The sequence below is a fragment of the Seriola dumerili genome, unplaced genomic scaffold (genome assembly GCF_002260705.1).
Source record: "Seriola dumerili isolate Sdu_G_001 unplaced genomic scaffold, Sdu_1.0 BDQW01000052.1, whole genome shotgun sequence".
Classification (NCBI taxonomy): domain Eukaryota; kingdom Metazoa; phylum Chordata; class Actinopteri; order Carangiformes; family Carangidae; genus Seriola; species Seriola dumerili.
Genome location: NW_019174307.1, coordinates 13,486,498 through 13,498,122, shown reverse-complemented (window position 1 = coordinate 13,498,122; position 11,625 = coordinate 13,486,498). Strand labels below are relative to the sequence as shown.

The following is an 11,625-nucleotide window of genomic DNA, read 5'->3' as shown; positions in this document are numbered from 1 at the left end:
TAACTCACTTTTGTTTACCAACTCTCACCCACAATGCACTTTACAGGAAGTGTTCAATTCCGGTTGGCGCGCTCATAAGAATATACAAACAGTCCGTATGATGAAACGCTGAAAGCTACTGCATGTCTCTCTCGCCAGTTAATTTAGTAACGAGAGGTCCATTTGTACACCTTGGTGATACTTCTGCCATGAACGTGACAGCTCCAAATTTAGCAATAACGTTAACCCAAGCGGTCAATTGGGAGAGATAAGTCCTTGTTGGTATCCGATGCTTCTCTTTGTATAATGGAAAGATTGCTCCTGGAAGATCTGTATCGCAATCCCCATCGGATTTCCCTGTGTGGAAAGATAATCTTATTTAACTGCAAACGAGCTTCAGGCACAAATGACGGCGAAATAAGCGAGTTAATATTCCGCAGCCTTTCATTTGAACGGGAGGACAACACGTTCCTGAAGGCAGCGGATGGAGCAGCTGTCATCAGCAGGAAAAGATCAATTCATGTGGATATTGTAAAATGTAAATGTGCCATAGATGCTCAGAAGAAAGTCGCCACACCTTGTGTTTTAGTGACACGGAAGAGTGAGAAAGGAGAGAGCTTCAAGTATAGCCTTCTCACACTGAGCAGCTCAAACCGATTGGAGCCCTGCATTGAGTTTAAACTCACTTATCAAATGAGGGAGTCTGTGTCCATCCTCCAAGGCCCCACGGTGTTGTGGACTCATGCTGGTAATGTCTTCTATACATCTTTGCAGGCAGGGGAGGTGAGACAGATACCCATTCAGTTTTCCCACAGTGTTATTGGAGAACTTCCCCTCCACAAAGGACAGCTATTTATTCTTGGACAGCAAAATGAAAATAATCAGCTCACGAACCAAACTCTGGGCTATTTTGTTGAGAATGGACATACATTTGATGGCACTATGATTTTACCTCACCCTTATATTTGCATCACACGGTGCATCTTTGTGCTCTCAGCTGAAAAAGTGGATAGTGTGCTGAAATCTGCTGTGGTTGCAGCGACTTCTAACCAGCAAATCGTGTATTTCGAGAATGGAATCGTAAAAGACACATGTCAGCTCCCCTTCCAACAGCCTGAAGATATTCAGTTGGTCAACACTGGAAGGAATGGCTGCCTGTTTGTCATATCATTTCACCAGGGGCATGTTTGCGCTGTGTGGAAGGAAACATTTCAGGTATGTAAAAAATGGGGGTTCACTATCTATGGAATACTTGTCTTTTCTTTTGCTATCTTTCATCCAGTTTGCACATTTTTAATAAGCCTGCTTTGTTAAACTCTCTTCTCCAGATAGCCTCCCACTGGTCAGGTGTCAGCTCAATGCATGTGGATGACTTCCTGGGATGTGGAACAGACCAGTTGCTATTGGTTTTTAAGGATGAAGGTGTAACAGGGCAGCTCCTGGGAAATTTCCTCATCACTGACCTCTGTGGTATTTCATATTCTGTAAGGCATATGTCATGAACTAGAGTTTGCCATTTTATAGTGCATTTTTCTTTGATAAAGTGCATATGTGACAGAGGTCAGAATGACTCATTAAAAATACACGTTTTCAGAATGGACAGGACACTGGAGCACCAACTCGATCTCCTCCAGCAGAGAACTATCTGCTCACTCTTCAAGCCTTAGAGTCCAGACTACAGGTGAACATTTATAAACTATTACTGGAGTGACAACACAAGTCTTGTAATGCTTAACAGCAACATTGCTCATTTTATTGAACATGGCCATCTTTCTACATACATTAGTTGTATAGTGATGTGTATCTTTGTCAGAAAAATATCGTGTTAATACAGTGATAATGATTTGATTGAATCCATAACCCCAGCCCTTTTTATTCCTCATAATCAATGACCTGATGATGGTATTTGTATGAGATAACGACCTATATTCCAGTTTCCAAAATATTCTGTCAATCAAATCTGTCATCTAGAGTGGATTGACCATGCTTCAGGAGCTTCAAAGAGAAGTGAGAGTGAAGGAAAGAGTCGTGCAGCAGTCGGTCCAAGCCCTTACTGACGCGGTCTCAGAAAGAGAACCTATTCTGGCGGAGCCTGAGCAGGTAATGTTAATGTAAGAAAATATACAACCTTTACTTTCTGCTAAATGGCATGTGTTGTGTTACAGTGTTTAGCTATATTTTAGAGGGCTGAGTGGTGTTTGTAAAGGGGATCAACCCAGCAACTCATGAGGCTGAGGTAGCGTTCCTACAGGCACTGAGGAAGCAATGCCAAATGTGTGCAATGAGAACAAATGCCACAAATGTTTCCTTGTCTTGTCTACTTTATGTCTCATGATGTCATTTTAATTATTTAAATGCTTTTGTTGCGGTTTTGTGACATGGTTATGAGCCTTGCTTAACTTCTAACTGGTGGCCTTACTGACATAAGAAACACCCACAGCAAATGTTGCATATGGCCCAAAACAAAATTCCATGAAAAGCGAATGCTAGGGATAATTATCCTGTATTTTGACAGAAAGTATCACTTCCCAATTCTCTGTGTTTTCAAATAGCATTTTAAAAGTCCACTGCGTTTGTACCAAATAGACTGTTGTTCAAATTGAAATGTCTGACAGAAACTGCTATTGCTGTCACTGCTGTCACACACTTGTCATTGCTGATTATAGTCTTTGCACTTTCTGTCCAGGAAGGCCTCATTGCTCTGTGGGACTCTGATGAGTCAAAAGATGAGGCCTTGGATGACAAGATGCAAGACATGCCAGCAATGTCTTCAAAACTTCAAGTTGACAAGCTCTGGCATCGCATTGCTGAGGACCGAATGGTTGTGGGATTGATACTGACGACTGACAGCTCTGTGTAAACACCATTTGTTTTTTTAATTGAAGTGAATTTTATAGATTTTTCTGTGTGAAGAATAAGTGAGCTTTATGAGCCGCGGCATCAGCCTTCCAAAATTTCCAACTGAACATGACATTATCTAAACACTAGGTAGTGATCCCTCTAAAAAAAAAACACATCCACATAATGGGTTCTTCTGGTTGAGTGGGTCCATCTGTGTATGGTAAATATACAGGCGATATTAATATGACGCTCCATCTACAGTATTAGGCAAGTGCGAAGTACTGCTGACCAGCTGTCTGACTGTATCATTGATGCCTGATTAGATTCGTCAGAACCACAACTTTGTGGTGCCAGATCTTGTTGAGTAAATCACATCTGTGAGGTAAAACTTTTCCTTGTCCTGAAAGAACTGAGAGTTTTTGCGTTTTGCAATCAACGAGGCAGTTTTATAAAGAAACTTAATGCAAAATGTCTGTTAAGGAATATCAATAATGAATTAAGGATGTTTTTTTTTTGTTTTTTGGCCTTTTTGATTGCCCCCGAACTTAATATGAATTTCACAAGCCAGCTGCATGGTGGCAAGGTTGTCACCATGGCAACAAGTTTTTAATAACATCTCCAAGCTCCTTTAGTGGGAACAAGAAGCTATCAGATTCCTCCATCCACCTGTTCCTGTTTTTTTTATTTGAGAACATTTGAAGGAAAACTACTTCTGGCATGAAGAGCCTGTACAGTGCATTCAGAAAGTATTCAGACCCCCTCACTTTTTTCACATTTTGTTATGTTGCAGCCTTAAGCTAAAATCGTTTAAATAATTTTTTTTCCTCATCAATCTACACTCAATACCCCGTAATGACAAAGCAAAAACAGAATGTTGGACATTTTTTGCAAATTTATTAAAAAGGAAAAACTGAAATATTACATTGATATAAGTATTCAGACCATTTGTTATGAATCAAGTCAATTAGCGCTAATTCAGAACAAAAGGTATCTCAATGCACTTTTCAAATAGAAGAGGTCTAGACCTTCTCTTTGTAATATTATTTACAGAGGCCCAACAATTCCCAACAAGAGCACTTGAGATTTAGCTCAGGTGTCTCCCATTTCTCTCAATCATTTTAAGATGTTTCCACACCTTGATTGGAGTCCACCTGTGCTAAATTCAATTGATTGGACATTATTTGGAAAGACACACCTCACAGCTGACAATGCATATCAGAGCAAAAACCAAGCCATGAGGTGGAAGGAACTGCCTGCAGAGCTCAGAGACAGGACTGTGTCGAGTCACAGATCCTGGGAAGACTACAAAACATTTCTGCTGCACTGAAGGTTCCCAAGAGCACAGCGGGCTCCATAATTCTTAAATGGAAGAAGTTTGGAACAATCAGGGCTCTAACTAAAACTGGCTGCCCGGCCAAACTGAGCGATTGGGGGAGAGGGTCTTGGTAAGAGACATGACCGAGAACCGGATGGTCATTCTGGCTGAGCTCCAGAGATCCTGTGTGGAGATGGGAGAAACTTCCAGAAGGACAGCCATCACTGCAGCACTCCACCGATCTGGGATATATAGGGGGGTATCTAGACGGAAGCCTCTCCTCAGTGAAAGTTTCCATCAAAGCACCAAAAGGACTCTGACTGTGAGAAACAAGATTCTCTGGTCTGAAACCAATGGTGAAGCATGGTGGTGACAGCATCATGCTATGGGAAAGTTTTTCAGCAGCAGGGACAGCAAGACTGGTCGGGGTTGAGGGAAAGCTCAACGGAGCAAAGGCCCAAGGTTCACCTTTCAGGGACGGCTCCGTGAATGTCCATGAGTGGCCCAGCCAGAGCATAATCAAACATCTCAGAGGAGACCTGAAAATGGCTGGCAACAGATGGGCCCCATCCAGCCGGACAGAGCTGGAGAGGATCTGCAGAGAAGAATGGCAGAAAATTCCAAATGTGCGAAGCACATACCCAAGAAGACTCGAAGCTGTAATCGCTGCCAAAGGTGCTTCAGCTAAGTACAGAGTGAAGGGGTTAGAATACTTATCTCAATGTGATATTTCAGTTTTGCCTTTTGAATAAATTTGCAAAAATCTGTAAAATTCTGTTTTCACTTTGTCATTATAGGGTATTGAATCTCGAAATGATGAGGGGAAAATTTGAATTTAAATGATTTTAGCGACAACATAACAAAATGTGAAAAAAGAGAAGGGATCGGGAGACTTTCTGAATGCTCTGTATGTGATTGGTGCACTTGTACTGCTGGTGTCATTTCACCACTTAGAGATATCGGTGTTGTTAATCAGTTTACAAACAGTCGCACATTCACTCACACACAGTCCGTAGTTTTGTATCTGATTACCCGCCGTCCATGTGATATCTGATTGTTAGTGATGTGCTATTTTTGTTGCAGACCAGTGGCCAGTGTGAGCTTATCCATCCTGACAGAGACGGGCCAGAGCTCAACGCCCGAAGTCATCCAGACCCAGAGCCAAGTGCTGTGGCTCTCCACACCCTGCCCCTCATCATCATCCTCCTCCTCTTCCTATGCCTCCTCGTTCCCAGAGCCCGCAGCCAAAAGAAGCAAGCAGCACAACGCCGGTAGACCCGATGATCTCAACACATGCAGACTGGCTGTGACTGCTGTGACCAAGCTGACTCCTCTGTTGAACTCTGGCTGTGTCAAGTGCCGTGTCATGCTCCATTACGTCCAGAGACAAGATGCTTTTTCCCTCGTGAGCAACCCAACACCGGTTGTCCTGCACTGTGGTCAAGTTGCTCTAGACATCAATGGCGATTTCCAAACCCAATTGCTGAAAAACCCCAAACTCAAAACAGGTAAAATCACAAATACCCTACGACTTGAGATTTTAATTTTGACACAAGTGGATGTTCATTATTGTCTTCTTTTTGTGCCCAGATGAGGTTAAAGAGGACTTGCTGAGTCTGTTGGCAGTGCTGGATCGCTGGGTCTTCCATATAGACTCCCCTGATCACAGCTTAGGTGACATAGACGGCTGGATTCAGAAAAGAGTGGGTTGTGAGAGGATAGAAGTGAGCCCTCAGTATCTACTGTTACATTCTTCGGGACCACCAGCTCTCATGCTGCTGCGCTGGCATCAGATAACCCCTTTCCAGGGGGAACTGTCTGTCCACTCCAGGTAAATCATTTTTATTTACAGATACCAGTGAGATGGCTGTATTATTGACCTCAGAGTTGTAGGTGTTGTTGGTTTTGATAGTACTGGGTTTTGGCCATAATTATAGTATCAGTTCATAAAGGATAACAGTGGATTTTTTTTTATCTTAAAGCGTGGATGTTTCCTGCAAATAAAGAAGTTTTCTGTTTACATTTAGTGTTACTTACCAAAATCCATTGTGTCTAGGTCTACAAGTTATCGAAAACCAAGTCCTGATTTTTCCATTATCTTCATATAATTTTTTGTGGGTTTTTTTTTTTTTTTTTATGAAGGGCTTCCTTTAGTTTGTATAATTTGAAATATTATATGCTGCAATTTTTGATGGTTGTGTGAAGCCAGAAAATTTGTGTAACAGATAATCTTTCAATTCTTTTGCAAACTTTAATGTTACTGCTCATTGTATTGGTTCAAACACTGTTGCCAGGGACTCTCTTGAATAATTCAGTTTTATTCAATGTAGCTAAAGCTAGTTCTGCAACTAGAAGTGTGTACTGTTCAATTTATATTAATATATTCAAAGTTGAAGATGACCAGGATGGATGTCAGTGTGATATTCCATTGAATTAAGATTCTCTGCCAAGCAGAGAACTTAAAATTACAAATCCTGCAAATAAACTCTAGCAGGGGGTGAAACAGATGATAAACGACATGAATTATAAAGAGATATGAAGACATGTAATGTTTTTGTCTCATTTATTATAAGATGTATTATGTAGTAACATGCACAATCTGGCTCTGTTCTTCCTTGGCAGCCAATTACAGATGCTCCAGTTCCTGGACTCTTTCTTGGGTTACATCCCTGTGTCCTGCTCCATCCAGCCTGTCAAAGGTACAAGAGGACAGGGTGCAGCGCAGATATTTTCTTTGGCACTGGAAAAAGAGGTGGTGTCACTCAGAGAGTGTGTGTCATTGCTTCTTTGTGAAAAAGATGAGGATGAGAAGACAAGGAGCCCTGGGCGCGATGACACACCTGAGCCAGGTACTGTGGAGGGGCTGCAGAGGTGTAGAGAGGCGTGGCAGCGGGATGTGGAGATGAGTAGGATGAGGTTGAGCCCCCTGGTGGATGTTGGGAGGTATCGTAAGCTGAACCTAAGCATGTCCAAAGTCCAGCTTGATGGGGATTTGGCAGCTCTCTTGGAAATACAGAGAACTTTGCTCCACTGATATGCTACCGACGTAGTTATTGTTAAAAGTCATCCAATCACCGACATACGTATTACGAAAAAGCCATTGTGTCATGTCTAATAATTGAGAAAAGACCCCCGTTGCTGCCTTGGTTATGTCCTGAGCTGAACCGTGTGTGCCTGCTCTCTCAGAGAGCCTCTTGGGTTCATATCTTTTGAGTGTCTGTTGCTGTGAAGAGCCTTAGCCTATTTCCATTGGATCACCTCTTGGGTGTCACAACCTTAATCAGACACTGATGCGGTACTGCATCTCTGCTCAGCTTATTCTTCTGTTTATATCCCTTTAGACCCTGAGTGTTCGAAAATGCTCTTTTACGTCTGTCGTTGCTGCTGCAGTGTGCTCTTCAGTAGGAGACAGAGACCATTTTCATCCTTGAGTGAGAAACTATTTGTGTAAAAAATAAAGACAACCGATGACAGTAGAGCAAGGGGTTATACATTTGCTCACTGGCTGTAGTTGACTGAAAGCTTTTAGTGGTATTTCCTCTCATGGTTCAGTTATTTTCCTGTGAAACGATGTAAATAAAACAGTTCTTTGGTGCTGTTGCTCCTATGACGCTGCACAGGCTGTTAGTGCTGTAAGTTAAAATGCCATTCGTCCAAGTAAACATCGAATCCTACTTAACAGGACCTAGTCTTAGTTGGATACATAAGGTCTGCAGCAGCTTGACCCGTAGTATTTGCTAAAATGGATTTTTTTTTTCCCCCTATCCTAGAGGGGGCTGAAAAACGAAGATGTGCATTTTGCTCGTTCTACTCCATGTGTTTATGGAACTTACTCAGTCGGAGATCCACTGCCCCTCTTTTACTACTTTTAATGTCTCTGCCTCATTGCACATAACAGCTTCCACTAGACTCACTGCCACAGGTCTCCAGTAAACATAGCTGTAACATAATTACTACAGATTTCAGTATTTCCATCAGCTATTCCCAAAATGTTATTTTATTATAGTAATGGTGCTGTGAGATGATAAAACACTATAAAAGTAAGAAATGTTTTTTGATGTGTTAGAATGAAAATAAATCTCTTTTCAGCTCAGTTAGTTTTTGCTGTTATGTTCAGACACACACACAAAAGACTTCACAATCTTTTTTTGTTTTTGATGTGAGACAAACACCTCTCTCAAGGCAAGCGATGAAGAAGAATTGTCCTGTGCAGTAAATAACACCAGTAAATGGCCGGGGGGGGATAGATCACATGTGAAAAGGAAAATTCATCTGTATTGGTGTTCCCCTAGAGCCCCAACTGCCACCCAGAGTAAAATATATGTTTTGTCATCCCATTATTGCCTGTTAAGTTCTATTAACTCTGAATGGTGGAAGTAGACTGCAGGTTTTCTACAACATCTCAGACAAACATACAAACATCTCAGATATCTCAAATTGACGATAGGCAGATTTCTGCATCTTTTGACACTTCTGCGGCTGCCAGCTGTCGACTGTGACTTTAGTATGGCCGCCTATTTATGCCAGGAAAAGAAAGGGGGGGGAAAAACCAGACAAAAAGTTAGTCGTGATTTGAAAAATGCTCATGGTAAGTGAATAGTAAATAAAAATTATGAGATAAAAAGTTAAAGTAAAAAAAAAAATTAATAACAAATCAAAACATTTCGTTTGTATTTCCTATCTAAAAATTACACTTTTTATCTGACAATGTTGTTTTAGTATTTCATAATATTTAATTGCTATCTCATAATTTGAAATGAACTGACACATTTTGGTATTTAATTAAATAATAAATATTTGAAGACCCACATTTACTGATCATATAAGTGTTCATATTCATAATTAAAAGGTTACAGTTTCAGATAAAAATTCAGGATTTTATGTCTTGCTGAGCTGATGATACTTTTTTATTGCTTTAATATTATTAAGTTAAATCTAGTTGTAATCCAAATTTGCAATTTCATTTTTAATGGTGGGTGGACATTTGAACCACAGCTTGTGCCTTTTTAATAACATCAAGTTGAGTCGTCCATAACAAAGAATGCCACTGCTAAGCCATGTTTATATTGATACTGTATGACGAGGGCACTGGTCTGGTCTTTGCCTGCAGTTGACTGTTATTGATTGGGGTCACAGGGTTTCCTCCTTTGGACTCTGGAACTCAGTGGGTCAACCAAACAGGGTGGGAGGACATTGATTATATCTACAGCATAATGAACAGTGCACACACCACATACAGACATGCCACATAATAAACATGATTCTATATGCAGGGAGCTCCCATATGAGGCAACACTGGTTCAAAGACAGAAAATCCTCATGAGTTGGCAACATTTAAATTGAATGTTACCATATTTAAATTATTTAATCGTGAAGCTCTAGGACATCTCACCAAGTGTTATATAATTACATCTATAAATACTAGTATTTGTTGAGGTTGTGCCTTTTGCTTATCACAAAGCAACACATTTTTATTAAGCCCTTAGGCATAATACTACACTAAACAGTACACACAAGCTGAATTATACTTATTTGATAATGCCCGGCTAATAATTTATACCATTTCTCACCATGTGAACATTGAATACGAAGGCTGTTGAGCTCGATTCAAAAACAAATTCTCAACACAATGTCCACTCACCTTGTTCCTAAAGCTTCCAACTACACCCTGTGGCTTTTTCTCAGCAGACAGCTGCACAGTTGTCATGGAGATAGTTTGGTCGCACTGAAGTTGTGGTTTTCAGATGTGGTTACATTTTAAAACGGCCTCTGAAGTTTTATTAACTCACGGGGCACACAGTTCTCGGTGTGAATTCATTGACACTTGCTTCTCACGAGGCTACCTTGAGCCAATAAAGGAAAAGTGCGGAGATCAGTGCAACCGGTCTGCAGATGATCACACGTCAACCCGCAGCGTGTCTGGGGCTGGAGTGCCACGTGTCTCAATGTACCGCTTTTGGTGCAGCATACATAAAATAGATACCACAATTACACACACACACACACACACACACACACACACACACACACACACACACACACACACACACACACACACAGTGCTTGTTTTGCTGTTTGAAGAGTGCCAGGGAAGCATCTGAATATACACAGTCGAAATGATGTTTTGATTATGTAGTGCAATATGTGTATTCAGGCATAGGAGATACTTTTGGCAAAATCATGCACCAGTGTTCTTAACTTCGTTAATGTCCTGCTTTTCTCTCACACTAGCCCTATCAATTGCTGTGCAGTTGCTATGGCAACCCCCATTTCTTGCCTCTCTCTGTCTCTCTCTCTCTCTCTCTTTCTCTCAGACCTCTCAAAGCAGCCTCCCTAAACCTTAATGAATGAGGGAAAGTTGTTTCCCTCTTAAACACCATTATAAGCTGCAAATAATGTTCCCCTCATAAGCTGTCATTCTAAATTTGATTGCATAAAGGCTTGTTGCATCCTTGCATATTCAAACAGCAATAATAATGGATCATGATGTAAGGCTGTGTCGGTGAAATGGATGGTATTTCCATGTGAGGATTAGTATTATTGATTAGTTTATAATCCCTGTGTTTTGAGCATTAAAAAAAGCAGTTGGATTATTCATGCAGCCTTCGCAATAAGCCTACCACAGGCCATGTATTCATCTTTAAAACAAATAAAGGTTGATGGATCCTGGCATTACCCACACTGTGGTAATGAATAGTGTTACTGGGTGGATAATGGTTTTACAGGACATATATCTGAATATCGAGAACCGATGTGGTCACCCCTCTCTCTTTATTGATGATATATATTGGTAACAACAGGTGGGAACGGTGTAAGAAAAATCTTTATTACCTTGTGTATATAGCTATTACAGTTGTCCTTTCTTGTATGTGAGCACCAGGCCAGTATTTTCCATTGAACTGGTTGGCGAGCCCCAGCTGATGGAATCTCCACGCTACAGTGTGAAGGCCATTATCATGCATTAATGGAAACCCACAGTCAGATCATATCTGTGTCACCCCAAGCCACCCACTGATCCACAGCATGTGTCATCACCCTGACTTATGGGCTTGGTAAAGAGCAGAGAGCAGTGTTTGTCATTTTCTTTGATCTGATCTGCAACCAGGCGCAAAAAGCATTCTCATGTGTTTGTGCCTCACTTGATAGGTAATTTTTTTTTCTTGAAAGGCATCCATCTCTTCGTTTTGTATATGAGAGGAAAGCAATATATGGTTTAATCTTATCAACTATTGCATGTAAATATAACACAAAGCCAAGTCTTTAACCTTACATATAACAGGAGAGGTGGAAATAAAGTAAATATTGTGCACAGTCAATTTTATTGATGTACAGGCCAGTAAATCTTCACCACAGTATATCAGGAGTGCAAGGACCATTAGCTGCTCTGTACTATGAATGTTACGCAGGTCTGTCTTTGACTGTCGAATCCTTCTACAAACATACGTCACCATCCAGCAACAAACAGGCCAAGTGAAGGGAAACAGTCCACA

The 11,625-nt window shown here is 40.9% G+C and overlaps 1 protein-coding gene across 1 annotated transcript; it reads left to right on the top strand.

Moving 5' to 3' along the window:
- The first annotated feature begins 123 nt into the window (after positions 1-123).
- fancb (Fanconi anemia complementation group B) lies at positions 124-8,170 on the top strand. Its single transcript, XM_022740549.1, has 8 exons — positions 124-1,194; positions 1,308-1,463; positions 1,574-1,660; positions 1,951-2,079; positions 2,666-2,835; positions 5,219-5,643; positions 5,726-5,966; positions 6,758-8,170. The coding sequence occupies exons 1-8, from the start codon at positions 286-288 to the stop codon at positions 7,167-7,169; spliced, it is 2,529 nt and encodes an 842-aa protein (XP_022596270.1). The 5' UTR covers positions 124-285; the 3' UTR covers positions 7,170-8,170.
- Positions 8,171-11,625: the final 3,455 nt, after the last annotated feature.